This window comes from Bos taurus, chromosome 27, assembly GCF_002263795.3.
Source record: "Bos taurus isolate L1 Dominette 01449 registration number 42190680 breed Hereford chromosome 27, ARS-UCD2.0, whole genome shotgun sequence".
Taxonomy (NCBI): Eukaryota; Metazoa; Chordata; class Mammalia; order Artiodactyla; family Bovidae; genus Bos; species Bos taurus.
Window position 1 is genome coordinate 5,469,459 of NC_037354.1, and position 21,835 is coordinate 5,491,293.

The 21,835-nt window shown below is 45.7% G+C and overlaps 1 protein-coding gene across 7 annotated transcripts in view; it reads left to right on the top strand.

Annotated features, from left to right (window-relative positions):
* MCPH1 (microcephalin 1) overlaps positions 1 to 21,835 on the top strand; it is a 240,070-nt gene that overhangs the window by 23,302 nt on the left and 194,933 nt on the right. For 6 of the 7 annotated variants that reach the window (XR_009493066.1, NM_001103315.2, XM_024986157.2 and 3 more), the window contains 5 exon segments: positions 1,955 to 2,069; positions 3,022 to 3,165; positions 6,245 to 6,334; positions 8,099 to 9,247; positions 20,482 to 20,591. Coding sequence is in view for 6 of the 7 variants with exons in the window: in NM_001103315.2 (NP_001096785.1) it covers positions 1,955 to 2,069; positions 3,022 to 3,165; positions 6,245 to 6,334; positions 8,099 to 9,247; positions 20,482 to 20,591 (1,608 nt within the window). In the remaining variant the exon portion in view is untranslated. 7 annotated transcript variants of the gene reach the window in all.

Here is a 21,835-nt window from a genome sequence, read left to right on the forward strand (position 1 = left end):
GTGTGTGTATGTGGCTCCACTGTCTTCTGCTTTGTGTTAAATAGCATGAACATCTCTTGGGTTCAGGCACCCTTAAATCATTGATGATTTTTACTAATTATATGGTTCATGTAACCTGTTTGAGTTTATTTCTCCCAAGTGGAATATCTAGAAGTGGACTTACACAGTTCCGCCAATAGCGTACAAGGGTGCTTATTTTGTAACACTGACCTGTGCTGAATATTACCCATCTGTTATATCTTTCCTAATCTGGAGCATTAATAATGTCTGCTCACACCCTTCGCCACTTAAGGATTTATTCGTCCCTAAAGGCATTCCCTTTGCTCACCGCACCCCCCGCCGCCCCCCGCCCCCGCCAAGTGCAGGTGCAGCTTGACCCTGACTCCAGGCCGGTTATGGCCTCTGGGGAGGCTCTGCTGCGCTCCCTCCCTGCTGCTGGCATGAGCCTCCTGCTCGCTGTGCTTCACACTCACTGGGTGCACTTGTTAGAGCCATCGCACCGTCTGTTCCTCTGTCTGAACACGCTTCCCTCATCCACCCGCAGGAGCTTCTCTGAGTCCCGTGGGGGCACCTCCGGGAGCAGCCCTCTGACTCCCATTTACAGAGGCGGGTCCTTCCCACTGTCCAGTGTCCTGACCCTCCCCTGCCTTTTTCCTTCTTGCAGCACTTACCCCTTCTAACTTACTGTAAAGCTAGGGGCAGTTGGTCTCACGGAAGCACGGGGCCCCTCGTGGGTGACAGTGCTTCCAGACCTGCGGCACCTGGGATCTGTACGTTCTGCTGGTCGCCTGCCCACATTGTCGCTGCGACCCTGGAAAGTGCAGTGCTGGCCGCCTCCACCGCTAGGGGCCCAGAGTCGCAAAGCTGACTGCTGGTCAGGACCTGGATTCTACTTCTACACGGGTACTTTGGCAGAAACAGTGCAGGCCTGACACTCATGCTATTTGATTCATTTGTTATGTATATTTTCTGTCATTCCTTCAGAGAATAAGCTCCTTGATGGCAAGAATCTTTCTGTGTTTTAAGACCAGTGTCTGACGTAGTAACCTTTTTGTTAAATGATGAATGAGTGAGTTATTAAGGAATTGAGCAGGGTGCCAATTGAAAGCACAGTGTAGCACCAGCCTTGAATGCTAAGAAGTTCTTCCTGTAGATTGGGACAAGAGGGATTAGACTGGGATGCACATGAGCACATTGGGCTGAGAAGTGAGTTCCTTGGATACGTGCCCCGGGCTTCTTCGTTTGTCGCACTTCGGGTGTGTAGGTACTGGCCGGATGGAGTTACTGTGACTTAATGACAGTAAGACAAGATTAAATAATGGTTCTCTTCTTTGGTAGTTATAAAATAATTCCTTGTGTGTCATTTTACCATGTCATGATTTTTTTGGGGGGGGGTGGTGGCGGCGGGAGTGGATAACTAAAAGTAGCAAAAGTTAGGAAAAAGAGACTAATTTTAAGAATTCTCATGGAAACGATGCAAAGACCCTGAAAATGCCTCAGAAAATGTAGCTATTTAGCATACATCTCTTTGCCTCGGTGCTCAGTTGCTCACTCATGTCCGACTCTTTGCGACCCCAGGGACTGTAGCCAGCAATGCTTCTCTGTCCATGGGACTTCCCAGGCAAGAATACTGGAGTGGATTGCCATTTCCTCCTCCAGGGGATCTTCCCAACCCAGGGATGGAACCCACGTCTCCTGCTTTGACAGGCAGATTTTATACTACTCAGCCACCTGAAAAGGCCCATATAGTGCTTTATTAAGTCTTAAAATTCTGTCCATGTTCTCACAGTTGTAGAAAGAATAAATACTACAAATTCACATACAGTGCAAGAAATACCTCTCTAAGAAGGTTTTATTATTGATATTACAAAAGGTAACAGCAGTGTGTGTGAAAGGTTTCTTTTCCTGTCTTGCACAACAGTGCGGTGTTAATTTTTATGTTCTTCTTGTGCAGCGCAAGTGTATGCAGCCCAAAGATTTTATTCCCAGAACACCAGAAAACGATAAAAGACTGCAAAGGAAATTTGAGAAAATGGCTAAAGAGCTGCAACAGCAGAAAACCACTCTGGGTAAGCTGAGAGACCAGGATGTCCTTGGTGCTCGTGTCTGTGCTTGTGGCCTCGTTTGCCGGCTGACTCCTGCATCCTGGGGGATGTGGCTGAGGGGTACAGTTTTAGCCTCACAGGTCAGAGACACAAGTCACTGCAAGAAACTTGACCACAGCCATCATTGGGCCACACTGTTGAACTAACCGTTCACCAGATTAATGGAACTATTTTTCCCCCAGGGATGATTATTAAAGATGTGGTCTTTGATTAACTCTATTGGAATGAATCCGTTATTTCTTCTTTATGTATGTGTGTGTCTGTCTGTCTGTCTATCTGTATTTTTACCCAGGACTTGGTGTTTTTATTTTGTTATCCAGAGTAGTCAGATGTTAGATGATAGTTCTTGTAATGATTTAGAAAAATACTTTCAAAGATCATATCAGACTTTGAAGTACTTCATGTGTTCTTAGTATTTCTCTTTTTTACCTTTTTCACTGGTTTCTCAATTCATTGTTTCAGACCAATCTTGACACATCACTGATACAGATAAGCAGTTTTGTTAAACTATAATGCTTAGCATAGAAATAGAAAGTGTTCATTCCTCTAGGTGTTGAGCCTGCGCACGATACCCGATAACGCAGAAAACTGGCTGAATCCCTTGTCCTCAGCTCAGTCCTTCCTTTCCCTAACAAATCAAGTCTCTCTCCCTGGTGCCTGTGTCCGCCTCCTGTGCTCCAGGCTGCGCCCCACCCCCCGCCCCCGCCCCCCAGCGTGGCTCACATCGAGCCCGTCCCTGCAGGGCTCGGGGGTACCTCGAGCTCCCTTCTTGCCGCCAAGTTCACCCGTGGGTCTCTGTGTGTCTGCCATAAGGGAAGGGGAAACCTGCGGAAGGGGGACAAGGGTGTCCTTAAAGGAAAAACATTGTTGAAGAAGGAAGGCATTTTTAAACTTAAAACCGGATATTTATTTTCAGGTACCAATGTTCCTGTTCTCTCATTTGAATCTAATGGCTCGTTGGTGTACAGTCCGACAGGTAAAGTCTGTAGGGGCCACCACAGTGCAATGAAGAAGAGGCTGCAGGAGATGAAGGAGAAACGGGAAAACCTTTCCCCCACCTGTAAGTGCTGGCACTTGACACAGGGAGAATTGTGAAATAGGTGAATCAATCGTGGAAAGGGCTTTTTCTTTTACATAATTATTTTAGCTGATGTTTCTTTATTTTAACTGTTTCAGAGTAGACTTTGTTGATACTTTCTTCCAGAAAATCTTTTGCTTTATTCTGATTTTTTAAGAATATAGTGGGTTTTTAGTATTCTCCAGGTTTAAAACCCTATTTGTTGTATACCTTTGCTATTTAATATATTTGGGATTTTTCTTTCTTAAAAAATTAATCATTCCCCTCTTCTGAAGTTTGCTTTAGATTAAGTATCTAATGCTTCAGTTTACCTTTTACTTTTATTTCTTTTATCTTAAATTTTTAAGTAATACACAAGCATGTTTTCATAAACATTGACCAGTGTATTGTTTGTAATAAACCTCCGTCTTGATTCCCACCTAATTCTCCTCTGCCCCTGGGTAACGTGAGTTTTGTGTTTCTCCAGGTCTTTTTCAAGTGGGTCGTCCATGTAGTCATGAAAAAGAACAGGTTTCTGTATCTTTCTTTGCAGTGGTGTAATTTTTCTTTACCTTAATTAGATTGTGGCATACTTCTTACTTTAAACCTTTTTTCATTTAGAAGTATCTTGGTGTAGAATATCTCTCTCTTTTTTTTTAAGATGTTTCATTGTCTATTTTTCTAGTTTTTCTTTTTAGAGATAGTGCTGCAGTTTTATTTTCTTTCTTTTAGCTGCATGGTATGTGGTCATTTTCCTTTTTGGCCATCCAGCTTGCTCCCTACCGTTTGCTCTCATAGCCCACATGCTAGTGGACATGCTTCTACATGAATACGTTTCTGTGTATTTCATGTATTTGCAATAATATTAAGTCACGAAGGCAGACTTTAAAGCTTTTGGTAGATATTGTCAAATTGCCCTTCAGAAAGTTTGTGCCATTTCACCCTTTGCCAGTCGTTTATGAGAACTTCAGGGTCTCACCCTTGGTAAACTGGATGGCATTAGTCTTCACATCTCTCTCAATCTGAGATGGAAACATTGCAGTTCTCTGTTTAATTTGCTTTTGAGGTCGCCAGTGTGTTTGCTAGTGAGGTTGAAAGTCTTCATACCACTGACTGCATTTAAATGTTATGCTCTGTACATTATTTCTGAATCTTTGTACAACTGCCTATTACGTATTACTTTCTTTCTGATTTATAAGAGCTAATTACGTGTTACAAGGATTCTCTCCCAGCTTCTTGTGTGAGCACTTGTACTTATGTAGGAAGCACTCAGCAAATAGACTGTTGAATAACATGCACAGACTCTGCTGTTTATCATTTAACATGCGGTGACTTGTAAGAAACAGATACGTTATGTTTAAGGTAGACAAACCTGTTTGTCTTTTCCTTCTGGCCTTCAGGATTCCTGTGATGTGTAGAACTCCTCCTGCACAAGGTTTTAAAGTTGTTGTAGCTGTTACATTTTCTTCTATTACTCTTACAGTTTAAGGTTAGTTATTTCATCTGTCCTGAATCTGTGTTTGTATATCATATTGCAGCGGGCAGTTAAGGTTTTAAGGTTAGTTGTGGCTGCCAATAACAGATAAACATGTTGCGTTTCTTTGTCCTGACAAAAGAGGAGGCAGGTCTGTGTTCTGAGTGTTCTGAAGAGCCTGGGCCCCATCTTCCTGCCCTGCCTTCATCGGGGCCAGTTCCCTGTGAGCAGCCCCACCAGGTTCTGTCCGCTGCCACTGCCGGGTTCCGCTGGCCAGACGCAGTCCTGTGGCCATTCCTGGTTGCAAGTTAAGTGCAACCATTTATGGCTCAAGAGCTGCAGAGGCAAAAAGGCACTCTAGATAAGCAGGAAATATAATACAGTTCTGTGTGTTTGTTTTCATATATCTAATTTAATCTTCCAGTTAACTTTAGAATGGCCAGTGGTATTCAGGATGACATAGCTAAGGGAACGCAGTAGTTTTAGCCTAGGAAGTAGGAAACAAAACCAAGTCGTCTGCAGGGCCTGGCAAACAAGACTGACATGTAGTCTTAACTGGGATGTGTATTTACACTAATTAAATTTGGTTCTGTTGTAAGAGGAAGATGGAAATGGTTGTTGAGGTAGGACACTACCAATGTCCCAGGGGAATATCCAAATTGGTTCAGCAAATAATTGTGTATTTGCCTTTATGTGTATGTGGAGTAATTTGCCTTAGACTTTACTCCATTGCTTTGCAGTGTTAATTGTGCTACATAACTGCCTCCGGCACAGTTTAAAACAACTGAAAATTTTGTTTCTGTGCTTACCTTCCTTATCTTGGTTTATTCTCATTTTATAATTGTTTTCTCAGAAAAGTATCCTTTATAGTCTCCTCAAAAAAAAGTCTTTGTCTGTGTGACCAGGGTATCAATTTTGTTCCTGATCTGCATGGCCTTTGAAAATAACACCCATGGTCTTGCTTGTTAAGTCACTGGTCACCTGAAAGTCCCCTATGAAACCTCCAGGCTTTGTCAGTCTCTGCACGCTGCACATTTGGGGCTGGGTGTTTCTTTGCTGTTGCAGAGTCCTGTGCCTGACAGAACGTTCAGCAATATCCCTGGCTTCTGCCTGCTAGATGCCCGAAACACGCTCACGGTCCACCCCACCCAACCCGTGATGTCCAGCGGTGTCTGCAGGGCGCCCAGGCGACCCCTGGTTGAGAACCACTACTTTGCTCAAAGAGGCAGCTGTCTGTGATTATTGTGAAAAAAGGCCTTGACCATGGAGCAGTGAGACTGACTGAAACGCTCTGTTTGCCTCTGTTGAGCTTCTGCTTAGGTTCAAGGTGACCGACTCCCCAGATCCCTTCCAAATTTTATTATCCTAGGGGTTCATGCCTTTTTTATGGAATGACTTGTATAAACTATATTTTAATGACTCTTATCAGCAGTAGACTTGAGTAAGACATAGTTTGTGTGCTCATCGTGCTGCTGAAGTCTAGAATGGGAAGTACCAGGAGTAAGTTCTGTGTGTCATACAAGAGCTGAACGAGTGGGCCTGCTGTCGGCCTCATCTGCTCCCAGAGCTCAGAGCTGTGTTAATGAGGAGTTGTGATTGTGTTTTCAGCCTCCCAGATGATTGAACAGTCTGATGATAACACTGTGAACCTTCTGCATGAAGCATCTTTGAACCTTTCACATGATACTTTGTGTTCAGGTAAAATTATTTTCTTTTCTGTGATATATTTAAGATTGGTAATATGATTTTCCTGTGTGAACGTTTTTCTAATGAGAAAAACAATTTAAAAACTAGAATTTGTGAATTTCACCCTGAAATTAGGTGTCGTAATTTACAAAAAATAGATGCTGTACTAAAATTAAGCCATGAGAAATTATATGACTTATAAGCATGCTTTTGGTTCCCCTGCTTTTTCTCCTAGATATTTGCTTTCTTGGCACAGAATCAATTGCTCATTAAAAAAAAAAAATTGTACGTGAACCAATCTGCATGCAATTTAAACTATACAGTGAACTTAAAGTACTGTATTTAAACCATACAGTTTTTTTAACTATGCAGTGAGCTTAAAGTAGTGTGTTTAAACCATACAGTGGTTTAAACTATGCAGTGAGCTTACGGTACTGAGAACTAACAGAGCCAGGAGAGAGTTGGTTCACACAGTGTGTAATGAATGTATGAACAAGTCAGGAAGTAGGTATAGATCACAAAAACTACAGGAGATAAAAAACAAAAGAGGCTTTCTAATTAGAAGCAGTATTGGAAAGAATTGGTAAAATTAGAATTTTGTATTATGGACGTGGTTTTGTAAATGTGGAAGTCTTTATTTCACTCTAAATGATCATTTTTCCTGGGTGTTGTCTTTCTGGTCATATTCTGTTTCTTAAAACCATGTCACCAGCCCCCGTTAGGGCCATGTAAATAGCAGTGCTCCCTGGCAGGAATATATTCAAAAGTTGTAAACTGTTACGGACTGTCTTCTGAAAGCCGCCACAGTGACAGTAACAAAGCACAGCCAAGATACTAGGGTTAAACAGAGGCTTTGTTTTGTGCGTGGTTTAGTCTTTAATGTCTTTGTGTCGAAATTATTTGCCCATGTGTCTTGAATTATCCCCATCTTTTTTACTTCATGCCTAATGCACATTATTTCATGTCAATTGGAAACGAGTGACAACTGTAAACGGAATTTCCTTGTTTCCTTGTGGGATTGCTCGTGTGTTTCTATCTCATCCGATTGTCCTGTTAGCCCTGTGCCGTGGACACTGTTGTCCCCATTCTGCCAGTGAGAACACCAGGCCATGGTGAAGGCAGGCAGCTCGTGTGCGGGCCTGCTGTCTGGCTGACCCAGGCTTCGACCAAGGCCGTCTGGCTTCAGAATCTGTACTCCTAGGCCATGTCACGCTGCTTGTCAGCCTTTTGAAAAGTGAGCTGAGCTTGTGAGTGAGTGAGTTGCTATTAATAGAGTTAAATGTGTGCTGCGTTTCCAGCTGTGGACTTCGGGACACACAGCACCATCCACCTGCTGGGATTCCCCCTGTTCCCTGGGGGCTACCTCCATTCTTTCCCTCTAAGTAGAGCGTTAATGCTGTGGCTGGGTTAAGACCCTGCTGTCGCCTCAGATGTGGAGTCCATCGCACTGGAGCTTGGACGCGGCGGCCTCCCATCTAGAGTCCTGGCTTCCTCGAGGGTCCATGACTGGCTGTGGGTGCTCTTCCTGGAGCCAGGCACCCGGCGGGTGGATGTCCAGAGTGCGTTCCCGCCTCCTGACCTCGTCCTGTCTGAGGTGTGGGGAGCCTGGCATTCCTGCTTGGGAATGCCAGCCGGAAGGCGTCCTGACAGGGTAGGAGGAGGACCCTTCTGCACCAGGAGCTGCGCTCAGGGAGCATCGTTGTATTGTTGTACTGACAAGTACTTCTATACTAATTTAAACCCTTAAAAAGTGAATTCTTCATTAATATTTTCCAGACAACTCTTTGGCTGGTGGTCTTCCCGTGTCTGCTGACGATCTCTGTGGAGGCTCCGCAAGTGGGACTCAGGAGGGGAAACTGTTCGAGTTCATTACTGAAAGGGGAAGTGATGTGTGTGCTGCTTCGCCGGTGTTGCAGACAGGCAGCGTCGGCCCCTCAGCAGCTCCCTGTCCCCTGGATCTCTTGACTCCTCACAGATCCACCAGCAGTCCTCCCAAGGCAGAGACCCCCCAGCAGAGCAGGGCTGCGCGTGGGGTTGTCACCCCTATCTCAAAGCCATCGAAGCCGGTGGCCCAGGGGTCGTCTGATGGGAAGAAGCGTTTGTCTCCTGTGTCCTCTGCTACAAAAGGCCGTCCCGGAGGCCGTGAACAACACATGGGCTCCTCAGCCAAGAGAAAAAAGACACCGGAGAACTCTTGTCCAGGCTTGGAGGAGAGACGGAAGAGGAGGCGGTCCCTCGGGCAGCGCCCTGCTCCCCGACTGCGGCTGTGGAAGGCAGAGCGCGGCCTGCGGTCTGTGCGGAGGCCCGCTGTCAAGAGTCTGGCCCTCGAGGAGTTCTCATACGATGATTACTTTTCTCCTGATAATCTCAAGGAGAGGGTCTCGGAGGGGCTTCTTGGGGAGCAGCTGCCCTCCAGACCCCCTGCGCTCCACTGCCAGAGGAGCCTTTCCAAGACCGAGAGGACCAGCCTCCTGGACAGGGCTGACCTCTCCCTCATTGGCAGAAGCCCCAGGCCCGCCGTCAGCACCTGCTCCACGGCGAAGCCTGCACTCTCCGGGGCAGACGCGGGGCTGGGCGGCGGGACCTCGGGGGGCACGTCTGCTGCTGACAGGACCCCGGGGCCCTGTCCCCGTGCCGAGGCCCAGGGTGGGGGCGATGTCCGCCCCGCTGGGGGTGACGCTCCACAAACCCGCAGCCAACTCATCCCCCAGACGGGACCACAGGGAGACCGCAGCCCTCTGAAAGGAAGCAGGGAGGAGACGGAAGAATGGACTGACCCCCAGAGCACGCAGAAAGAAGGCGCTCCTCCTGAAACGACGGAATCCGCTGCAGTGCACAGTGAGGGTAAACCAAGCGCTGCAGGCGGCTATGCTGAGGACAGACCCGCGGGGGCGAGGGGGGCGCCAGCCCACGGCAGCAGTGGAAGTACGTGAGCCCCTTTCACAGTTCTCTCCACTCAGAATGGGCAGCAGGGCGTCCAGCTGCCACACATAACACAGCTTTTTCATAAGCAAAATATTTCTTTTTTTCCCTTTTTTAAAAAACTTTGAAGAATGTATGTTTGGTATTTACAATGGTAAATTCTTTATTCTTGAGGAGTAGACAGCTTACTGCCCTATGAAGTTTCTAGGTTCCTTGCTTTAAGCCTATTATTATGAATACATTTCTCTAAGTCCTATAGGTGCTATCTTTTGTGAAGAATGGCCTTGAGAGGGTGTTTGTCCTGGTTTCACTGTAGCCTTTCACTGCAGCATCACTGAGCAAAGATGCACAGTAGTGGAGAACTTGTAAAATGATCTGTTCATAACGGGGAGGCTGTTTACTTTAAAAGGGAAATTAAGGCAGTGTATATCCTGCATCTTTTTATAACAGTGAGGCTGTTTATTTTAGAAGGGAAATTATGGCAGTGTAAATCATGCATTTTGTCAAGAAAAGACATAAAAACATAAATGAAAGTAAGTTATCAATATTTATTTTTGAAAAAACTACCTGGTGTTAGCTGTGGAGAAATATTTAATACTTTAAGCAAGTAGTTCATTGTAATAGACCTTTTTAGACTTTCTTTTATTTGCTTTAAGCATATATAATTTAAATAGATTTATTCCTATCTGTAATTAAAACCATGGTAGCAGGCTATGTCAGAGAAGGCAATGGCACCCCACTCCAGTACTCTTGCCTGGAAAATCCCATGGACGGAGGAGCCTGGTAGGCTGCAGTCCTTGGTGTCGCTGAGTCAGGGACAACTGAGAGACTTCATTTTCACTTTTCACTTTCATGCACTGGAGAAGGAAATGGCAACCCACTCCAGTATTCTTGCCTGGAGAATCCCAGGGACAGAGGAGCCTAGTGGGCTGCCATCTATGGGGTCACACAGAGTTGGACATGACTGAAGTGACTTAGCAGCCGCAGACTATGTCATTATAGCAAATGTAACAACAATAGAACGGGAGAAATATCAATAACCTCAGATATGCAGATGACACCACCCTTACGGCAGAAAGTGAAGAGGAACTAAAAAACCCCTTGATGAAAGAAGAGAGTGAAAAAGTTGGCTTAAAGCCTAACATTCAGAAAACTATGGCATCTGGTCTCATCACTTCATGGAAAATAGATGGGGAAACAGTGGAAACAGTGTCAGACTTTATTTTTTGGGGCTCCAAAATCACTGCAGATGGTGATTGCAGCCATGAAATTAAAAGACACTTACTCCTTGGAAGGAAAGTTATGACCAACCTAGATAGCGTATTCAAAAGCAGAGACATTACTTTCCCAACAAAGGTCCATCTAGTCAAGGCTATGGTTTTTCCAGTGATCATGTATGAATGTGAGAGTTGGACTGTGAAGAAAGCTGAACGTGGAAGAATTGATGCTTTTGAAGTGTGGTGTTGGAGAAGACTCTTGAGAGTCCCTTGGACTGCAAGGAGATCCAACCAGTCCATTCTAAAGGAGATCAGTCCTGGGTGTTCATTGGAAAGACTGATGCTAAAGCTGAAACTCCAATACTATGGCCACCTGATGCGAAGAGTTGACTCATTGGAAAAGACCCTGATGCTGGGAGGGATTGGGAGCAGGAGGAGAAGGAGACGACAGAGGATGAGATGGCTGGATGGCATCACTGACTCTATGGACATGAGTTTGGGTGAACTCTGGGAGTTGGTGATGGACAGGGAGGCCTGGCGTGCTGCGATTCATGGGGTCACAAAGATTTGGACACGACAGAGGGACTGAACTGAACAATAGAAAGCCTTTTTTACTTTCTTATTGTATGGACAAATAGGTTTCAGCAGTCAAAAGTGAAAAATCATGAACTTAAATCATCTCCACCTAAAGATTGGGTTAAAATTTCAGTGAAGCCAAGTTTATTCTTCATTATTTTGTTAAATCCTGAAATCATCTTAACTTTCATCTCCGCCCCCCCGCCCCCCCATCTTAAACGTTTTTAAAATGGGGAAGTCATAGGGATTGAAATGGACATAGTTGTGTTGCGTATTTTTTCCTTGGGTTCAGACTCCTCAGAATCATCTCAGAGAATTTAGTCTGTGTATTATTAACATTTTTAAATCTGAGCTTTCTCATTTATATAAAACTTTATTATATATTTATAAAATACATAAAACTTGACAACCTTTATGTTCCTTTATGGTTAGTATGTGCTTTCAAAATACTTACTTTAAAATGATGTCAGATCTAAAGTTAATAGAAAACAGTGGGTATACAGAGTTGTAGTAATTAAGCAGATCCTGTTCTTGAACCTTGCATTCTCATTCTCGGTTTTCATTTCAGCTTTTGAATAATGCTTAATGATGTGCAAGCATAAACCAAGTAAAAATAAAAATCTGCTTTCAGGTAGTGTGAAGCACCATACAGTCCCAACACTGTGAGCAGAGATCGCCCTCCTCTGGGACTCACCCCATATCCAGGGCCCTTGTGGGGTCATGGGGTGCGGGGAGGACACTGGAATAGCTCAGTCTGACTCAGAAATGGGTCAGATATTCTCAGTGTACTAATGTCAGGACATTTGGATGCCCCTTGTTTTATGTCACTTCAGTAGACAGGTCACTGAATTTAGGGCAGGAAAAGACCTAACTATCTGGTAACCTAACCCTATCCCTTTGTTTTGTTATGTAAAATCAGGACCCACCGATGTTTTAGGAGGTCCATAGTCAGCCCACCTGGCATTTCCCCTCTTTGGGAACCCAGCACAGGTAAATGCACTTCGCCTGCAGCCATCCTAGACGGTCGAGAGATGCTGAAACTGCGGAGCAGCAAAACCCAGTCTGTACAGCAAGCTGTGCCTCTCCAAATCCTGATTTTGAAATAAAAGTCATTTTTCAATTTATGCTTTCTGTTTACTTTTACTCATTGCTGTTGGTGTAGATGTGCTGTAGAGCTTGTGAGAACAAGTTACTAAGAGACTCAAAAATAAATGTTAGTAGAAAAGTGCATGGAGGGAGAAACCTGATTTTTTAAAAAGTAACCTTTGAAGTCGTCATTCGTTCAGTCAGTCCTGTCTGACTCTCCATGACCCCATGGACTGCAGCACACCAGGTTTCTCTGTCCTTCACTGTTTCTCAGAGGTTGCTCAACCTCGGGTCCATCGAGTCGGTGATGCCATCCAACCATCTCATCCTCTATTGCCCACTCCTCCTGCTCTCAGTCTTTCCCAGCATCAGGGTCTTTTCCATTGAGTCGGCTCTTTGCATCAGGTGGCCAAAGGATTGGAGCTTCATCATCAGTCCTTCCAATGATTATTTAGGACTGATTTCCTTTAGGATTGACTGGTTTGATCTCCTTGCTCTCCAAGGGATTCTCAAGAGTTTTCTCCAGCAACACAATTTGAAAGCATCAGTTCTTCAGCTCTCAGCCTTCTTTAGGGTCCAACTCTCACATCCATACATGACTACTGGAAGAACCATAGCTTTGACTAGATGGACTTTTCTTGGCAAAGTGATGTCTCTGCTTTTTAATACACCATTTAGATTGGTCATAGCTTTTCTTCTAAGGAGCAAGCATCTTTTAATTTCAGTCGCCATTTGCAGTGATTTTTGAGCCCAAGGAAATAAAGTCTTTCACTGTTTACATTGTTTCCCCATCTATTTGTCACAAAGTGATATGACCAGATGCCCTGATCTTAGGTTTTTGAATGTTGAGTTTTAAGCCAGCTTTTTCACCGTCCTCTTTCACCTTCATCAAGAGGCTCTTTAGTTCCTCTTTGCTTTCTGCTGTTAGGGTGGTATCATCTGCGTATCTCAGGTTATTGATATTTCTCCTGGCAGTCCTGATCCAGCTTGTGATTCATCCAGCCCAATGATGTACTCTGCATATAAGTTAAATAAGCAGGGTGACAATATACAGCCTTGACGTACTCCTTTCCCAATTTGGAACCAGTCTGTCTTTCCGTGTCTGATTCTAACTTGCTTCTTGACTTGCATACAGGTTTCTCAGGAGACAGGTAACATGGTCTGATAGTCCCATCTCTTTAAGAAATTTCCAGTTTGTTGTGATCCACACAGTCAAAGGCTTTGGTGTAGTCAGTACAGCAGATGTTTTTCTGGAGTTCTCTCTTTTTTTTCTGTAACCCAGCAGATGTTGGCATTTTGATCTCTGGTTCCTCTGCCTTCCCTAAATCCAGCTTGCACATCTGGAAGTTCTCAATTCATGTACTGTTAAAGTCTAGCTTGAAGGATTTAGAGCATTACCTTGCTAGTATGTGAAATGAGCACAATTGTGTGGTAGTTTGAACATTCTTTGGCATTGCCCTTTGGGATTAGAATGAAAACTGACCTTTTCCAGTTGTGTGGTCACTGCTGAGTTTTCCAAATTTGCTGGCATGTTGAGTGCAACTCTCTAATAGCATCATCTGTTAGGATTTGAAATAGCTCAGCTGAAATTCCATCATCTCCACTAGCTTGTTCATAGTAATGCTTCCTATGGCCCACTTGACTTTGCGGTCCGTGATATCTGACTCTAGGTGAGTGAGCACACCTTCGTGGTTATCTGGGCCTGTTAAGACCTTTTTTGTTCAGTTCTTCTTTGTATTCTTGCCACTTCTTAGTATCTTCTGTTTCTCTTAGGTCCATACCAATTCTATCCTTCCATCTTTGCATGAAAGGTTACCTATTAACCAGTAGTTTTTTCTTTCTAAACTTTATTTTCTAGTTTCATAAACTAAACAAGCACATGCTCAGTGTAAGGCAAATCGCTAAAAAGAGTAAAACCGTCCTGACCTCGCCTCCTTCTCTTGGTTCATTTAGCAGCTGTTTCCATGCAGCTGTTGTGTCCCATGGTCGCCTCTGATTCCCAGGGAGACGGGAGAGAAGTGGGCAGTGACTCCTGTCTTCCCCCACCCCAAACATGCAGAGGCCATGTCCTAATGAGGAGGATGGACAGCACAGGAATGTCAGCGTCACGTCGGGTAGTGAGAAGCATGAGTAGAAGTGTGCTGGTTAGAGAAGGCAGCCAGGGAGGGCTTCTCGGAGGTGATGACCTCGGCCCTCAGGCCTGGGCACAGGAGAAGAGGTACCTTCAGCCTGTGGAAACGGCAAATGCTAATGTCCTGAGGTCGAAAATGCTCGCAGGAGCCACAGTGAGCCCGCCGCAGCAGCAGCTACTCTCTGGGCTGAGAGTGACTGGGAGGAAGTGCTGTCAGGCAGGGGCAAGCCTTTGGTGCTTTGCTTTTGTTTCCAGGTGTGATGAGAAGCCAGTTGTGATTGATGTTTTGGATGTAACCCCAGGTGCCCGTGCACAGGCCGTGGTCAGTGTCTGCTTGAGACAGGCTGCCAGCAGTGGTGCGTTTCCTTCCGGACGTTCCGTGGGAGTGTTTGCACAAGCGCCTTAAGTTCAGGACATGTTAGGGGGGCTTTACTGCATGCATAGGACTATGGTGTCCTGGTGTCTTAACATCGTTTTTTGTTTTTGAAACATGTCAGTCATTTCCATATTGGTGTCAATGGAGCAGCAAAACTGCCTCATCTTTAAATGTATTTCCTGTAACAAGTCAAAATATTTTAGTCTAAAATATTTTAAACTTTGTGGGTCAGGAGGCAAAATCAAGGTATGTAGGTATAGTGAGAAAACCATTTTCACGAATTTTTTATTGACGAAACAAGTTCAGTAAAGTCTTTTGTAATACAATTCTAATGAGGATAAAATTCTCCTTTTGGGGAGGGATAACTTAATAGCGGTTCAGATTGAGAGTTCTTGTCACGAAAATTGATGTTAATGTTTCCTAATACTACCACGTAGTAAGATTTTAGGGATTTCACCAAATGCTGTTTCACACAGATGGGGGCTGCCAGATCCTGCTACCAGTCCCTGAGCAGATGTCTTCCTGGAGTGTATGCTTGCCTAGGAAAGATCTCTGGGATCCCCCGAGAGTGTCCCCTGCGTGTTCTTTGTAGCAGGCTATCTGAGTGCAGAGGAAGCGCCTTGGTTTTGCAGTCACTTGGGTTTTGAGTAAATGTGTGCTTTGCCCTTTCCTCAAGGTCTATAAGTCGTTGCTGGAACTGTAGGTGGCTTGTGGGAAATAGATTATGTTAAATTTCCATGAGAATTGAGATCCCACGGTTTTAACTTCTGGCACTGCAGGACAGGAAGTGTATAAAACTGCTTGTTGTTACTTAATGTGTGGAAATGGCTCTCGCTCCCCCTCCCCGCTTGGGACTTCTGACCACAGCTCTTCAGGCAACCACCTGAGTGGGTCTTCATGGTCAAGCAGATAAATCCGACTCCCCCTGAACTACTGCACAGCCAGGCCTTTGCTGGTTCCTTGCTAACAAAGGTCGCTGAAGGGCGTCCTTCCACTGGTGCCACCTGGCTGTGGGCAAGAGCAGAAGGAGATCCTTCCCAGGCCCACACCCTCCCCCCGTCCCTTGGTCTGATCGAGGCTTGTCTGTGGGTGATGGAGTTGCGTGTCAGCACAGAGACATGCCTTATCTAAACTGTTCGGCCCTGTCCAGTTATTAGGTTCTTCTTTTTCATAAATAACAGTCGCCAGAAGAGGTTGATGAAGGCTTCTTAGCACATTTCTATAACACGAGCTCCGTCTACCAGCTCTTGTTGAAGGCAAGTCTCCAGACACACAGATATTTATTAAACATTTTGGCACGCAAATGGGGGACTCTCCACATATCAGTGTGCTGAAGTCTCAGGTGTTGTCCTTTAAATTAACTGTGGTGGTGGTGATGGTGGTTTAGTCACTAAGTTGAGTCCGACTTGTGACCCCATGGACTGTAGCACCGCGGGCTCCTCTGTCTGCTCCTGATCTGAAAGCTTTACAAGAGGCAGACAGGATTCTGAGGGCTCCTTTCTGTATACTGGTCAACACCAGGCTGCTAGAAAGCCCTCAGCCCTATGGTTTCTCATACAGCCATTTGGGACCAAGTCTTGGATATGACCCCCAGGTACCAGCTTTGGCACCTGCCCTATTCATACAGGGGTAAGAGGGTCCTGTGATATTTTAGCCCATCCCTGACTAACTGAGAGATATTCCTGGCATCCTTTACTCTGACTGATAAGCTGGTGATATCACCAGTTACAGCTCATTTCTTTAATCCATTTTGCCAGTTACCAAAACATTTAGTGTTTGGGGGGAGGGTTTTCAGGAGTTGTCTCTAAGGTGTCATGTTTAGCCTGAGTGCTTCCCTATACCCTTTCCTCTGGAACCTACCAGAGGAGGTAAGCAGTCCTGGCAGCTCAATGTAGGTTACTCAGCCTTAGCAGGAAGGCTGACTACAAGGAAGGTGTTAGAACCTGTTGATTATTTGACTTCATTTCCAAATTAATCATATGTGTACTCTGTGCGTCTTCTATGTTCAACGTGTGAGCACTAGCAGGGTAACGAGGTGAAGCTCTGTCCCTTTCCTTCAAGCTTAGATGTGCAGGGAACATGTGAGGTTAACCTACATACAAGGATCAGAGAATTCAAAAGATGGAGAGGTGACTCCCAATGGGAGAGGTTATATGGTATTAAAACTGATCTGCATGTTTAAAATCCATGTTTTAATTATCTTTACAATGATTATAAAGGAAATGATGCCACGTCATCTTTTGAAGATTATGATTAGATTTTAGTTTGGCTTTCTTGGTTAACAAAATGAACTTGATGTTTTGGCAGCTCTGTGTGTGTGTGTGTGTGTGTGTGTGTGAATTGTCAGCTGAGTCTTGCTTGCATAGAACCTGCAAACTTGCACATATCCCAAATCCCAATAGTATATATAGAAAGGACTTTCTTCCCACAGTCTCAAAATTGTGCATTCTGCATCGCTCCTAAGTAATTCATTATTCAGATTTTAGGAGCTCAGAAGAAATTTCCCATTGGGACAGTGTTAAAATGTCATGGTATATGCCTTTGTCATTGAAATTATAGACTCTTAAATCAGCCCTCTCTAACCTTTTTGGTCTTTGATCTTGCAGAGTGTCTTGTTCTGGTAAATAGTAATTGCTTAAATATATTATTAACGGTAGTGTGATTAATCTTAATTCTGTATCTTGGCAGTAGGAAGGTGGAGTGTGCAGGAGGATGGATGTGGAGAGTAAGAGTTTGTTTTGTGTTGCTCTGCCCTGGGCAGGACCTTGCCGTGGACCACGTATCCCTGAAGAAATTTAATGTTTCTTCTTAACTGTGTGTTATGCTGTCTGCCCGTGGTTCTGACCCAGAGAGATCACCCCTCAGTATTGAAATAGTTCTTAATCCCGCTTATCTCCGCTAGATGAGGGGAGGTAGTGATTCACTGATGCCCTCTGAGAGGCAGCTGGGGTCACTTATCTTGATGTATCAGTACTTGATGATATTGATAACCCAGACATTTTTAATTGGTGAAAGTTCAGGCAGCGTAACTGAATGATAAACATTCTGGGGCTATGAATTTTTTCCCTTTGTATTTGGTCTTTTTTTCCCTTTGAAACGGAGGCCATGAATCACTTGTGTAATGAAGAATGAACGTGAGGAGAGAAGAGAGTCTAGGATTTATGACTTTGGTCCTGGGTGGTTGATAACGCTCATCGTACGGGGGCGTGCTGGAGGAACAGCAGATACAGGGTGGACGTGGAGGCCAGCTGAAGATTCCTGGAGGCATTCACGGCAGACGGCCACTAGGTGCTGGGTTTATTAAGCTGCATCTCAGCTGGGAGGTCTCCGTAAGAGGCATCAAATTAGGAACTTCAGTGATGGATGGCTTTCTGAGCTGTGGTGAAATCACCTTTGAGGTGATGACAGCCCACTCAAGGAGCAGACAGCAAGGGTCTCCAGGAGGTGGGGGAGCCAGGACGCTGGGGGTCGGCGTCTGCTCACTGAACTGCGGCAAGGAGTGGGATCGACCTGTTCTCTCCTTTCTTGGCCCTTTCAGCTACTTGCAGTTCACTGATGACATCCTTAAAGAAGACATGAGTCAATGACTGTAGCTCTTTGTGAACTGATACTTTAACATAACCACATAAATCATTTGCTGATATCAGTCTGTGACTGCGTGATGGTGAAAGCATGTCATTAGCAATGTTTGTCTTAGGTGTTAAGTGACAATGCGCATTCTGGACCTTTATGTCTACAGAACACTTTGTTGTTATTTAGTCACTAAGTCATATTTGACTCTGTGACCCCAGGAACTGTAGCCCGCCAGGCTCCTCTGTCCATAGGATTCTCCAGGCAAGAATACTAGAGTGGGTTGCCATTTCTTTATCCAGGGGACCTTCCCGACCCAGGGGTTGAACCCATCTCCTGCATAGGCAGGCAGAATTGTTTACCACTGAGCCACCTGGGAAGCCCACAGAATGCTTTACAACCTATTTTCCTGTTCTCGGCTAGAATTGAGGCAAAATGAATAAAAGTAAGAAACTTGGCATAGCCAGATCTTAGCACATGCTACTGTGTATAGAATACCCTCTCACATGGCTGCTAACCCATTCGCTCCACGTAAAGTGTCTAGCTGCTGAAACCTTCCCCAGGGTTGGGCAGTCACCTGGGGCTGGAAAAGGACTAGGGGGACAGGGCAGAAATCCAAGACTGCTGGGGGCGTGGTGGGATCCACATGTGACTGGTTTGAGCCTCCGAAGGAGTCCAGTATTAGGGTCTGTAGGTGGTTTAGAACCTGACCTTAGAGCATCTAGGGGGCCCAAGTTGCAAATGACTAGTTTGAATTCAACAAAATGCTTAACCATTGTTGTTCTGCATTTTGTCGTCACTGAGCTAAACCCTCAGTTTTGAAGGAAGAGTTGAACGTTTCCAGCCAGACTCACCAAACTTCATTATATCTGTTTTGTCAGAGTGTCCTATTTTATTGGAAGTACTTACGGCAGTCACTCTCATGTTACATGACTTTTAATTCCCGATGGCTCTTAAATCCTCTAATCCTTAATGTTTTGTTCATTTCTGTCTGTCTACATTGTTGCAAGCTCCCTAAGAAAGAAGAAAGAGTTAGTCACTCAGTGGTGTCTGAGCCTTTGCAACCCCATGGACTGTAGCCTACCAGGCTCCTCTGTCCATGGGATTTTCCAGAATACTGGAGTGGGGTGCCATTTCCTTCTAAGGATGGGGCAATATCTGTGTGTCTAAACATCTTCAGTGGGCAGCTCCTGAGTGTAGATACCTTGTTGACAAGCGTGTTGGCATCCAAGGGTGATGGCATTTCAGGTAGGCGGTGGCTGGGCCCCGAGTGTCGCCCAAGGCTGCCGAGTGCCCTTCATGTCAGAGTGTGCACTACCCTACTGAAACCGTGTATGTTGTGGCTGGTCTGCTGAGTGCCTCAAAATGCCGGTAAAGTCACACAGCAGGCAGGCTCTTTGGGGCAGAGAGAGTGAAATCAAGGAGCATGATCTGAAGCTGCAGCTGTAGGTGAATCAGTTAAATAACTCACACTCCACTTTTGGTTACTTAGCATTTCTACACCATTTAGCATCTGACGAAGCCTCATTTGACGTGATGAATACGTCACTTTTTGGCTTGTGTGTCTTCGGGACAAGAGTTTGGTCTGAGGTGTAAGCTTGTGGGGCGTAAAATCACCATCTCTCATTTATATAGATTGTAACCTGAAACTTCGTACCAAAGGCTGTTTTCTAGAGTAACTCAGACTTGCCCCAGAGCTAAGATTTATTTCCTCTAATACAGAACTGCCTTCTCGGAGAAGCTGGTTTTTGATCATTAGATCAAAACTGAAGAATCGGAGTTTGAATAATACATAAAGTTTAGGCATCTTTTTTTTTTAATTGTTTATTTGACTGTGCAGGGTCTCAGCTGTGGCATGAGAACACTTAGTTGCAGCACGTGGGATCCAGTTGCCTGCGAGGGATGGTGCACGGGCCGCCCATGCTGGGAGCTGGGTGTCTTAGCCACCGGCCCAGCACAGGAGCCCCTGTGGGCGTCATGGTGCTCATCAGGCCATCAGCTGGACAAGCGGGGTTCTGTGGGACTAGTGCATTGTCACGTGACAGGCACGGTTGTTTCTGACCCTTGAGTTGTGAATTCCTTGGGATATGGGAGCATAATCAGTGGAATGTTATAACTAGACCTCAAAGAGCAAGCCGTACGCAGTGTTTATTGTCAAAGACTATACTTTCTTGTTGCCAGAATAAGTGAATTAATTAAAAAACATTTATTCGGCTTAAGTTGCATTAGTATTTCAGGCCACGTAAACTTGTAGCTAATCTTCAATCCGCTTGGGTTTTAGGTGTGAAAAGTGGACCAACAAGGCACAGTGTTGTGGCCAGCTCACGGAAAGGCTGCCAGGACCTCCTCAGACTGCGGGAGGAATCCGGGAAGAAGGGCAGAGGCCAGGAGGTCAGTGTGTGCAAACATTGTCTTAAACTTTCCGCTGCTGCCGTGCCGTGATGTTCTGCCCTGGGTTAATGCCACATAAACTACTCTGTCCAGCTTGCGTTTGATTTTTTTAAAAATTAATTATGGGTGGATGTTGGGAAACTCTGACAGTAAAACCAAGAGCATTGCTTACATTCAGGACAGAGTTACTACTTGGGGAGCCAACCTCCTTGCGCCCTTTGCCAGGGCATTTCTCGCTTGTAAAAACGCCACCAGCTTCCCTCGAGCAGAGAGCGTTGGCCGAGCCAGCAATTGTTGTTCTATAATCTGAGTAGTAAACAGCCACTAGGTAGGAGGTGAAGAACCCGGCCATCTGGGATTTGTGAGCTGCTCACGGCCTGACCCAAAGCCGTTGGAGGGAACAGTTTTGCTGCTGAGATTCGGGTCTTCTGAGGCTGCAGCCTGGGAACCTGCTCGCACGCGCTCTCTCTCTCTCTCTCTCTCTCCTCTCTCTCTCCCCCGCCCCCTCCCCACTGTCTCAGAGCAGTACTGAGTTCTGAGGCCCACACGCTGAGGCTCACATGGGCCACTCCAGGAGGACTTTACACTTCTTGATCCTTCAACATCTGCTCTCACGGCCGAGCTCTTGAATTAGCCCTTTGTTATCCTGTGCCACGTTTTTATGAGGCCAAGAAACTATAATAGAGTGAAACTTGAAATCCAAGTGACACGACAGCTGCAGCGATAAGCATGCAGCGATCAGGAAGGAGCCAGTTTTTAGGGGGAGCCACAGATTCACAGGGAAAGAAACTGTCAAGCCCCCCTGACACGTGTGAAGCCCCCCGGGCCGCTGGCTCCCGTGTCATGACTGGTGACCGCCCTGAGCCTGGCGCAGCTTGCAGATGTGCCTGGCCCGGCCACCCTGTCCTGGTGCCCCTGTGGTGAGCCGGTGGCCTGTGACCGCACCCAGGATGGGTTTCCGTGCCCCGGTCTTCTTCCTCAGTGCGACGTGGCCACTAGCCTTTCCTTGGGAAAAACTAGGGTCAGAGCCGGGCCAGCACTCACTCCTCTGATACTTGTTATGTGCGCACTCTGTCCTGCCCTGCTCCTTCCCGTGGGTCCCGTCCACCCTGAAGGGGACTGGCCCCTACTGGTTCCACGGGAAAGAATCTCCTGGAGGGCCTCCCCGCCTCCCGTATTCCTAGTCTCTCTCTCACCCCTCTTACCCTTTGGGAACCATGTTTTATGTTCATGAGTCTGTATGT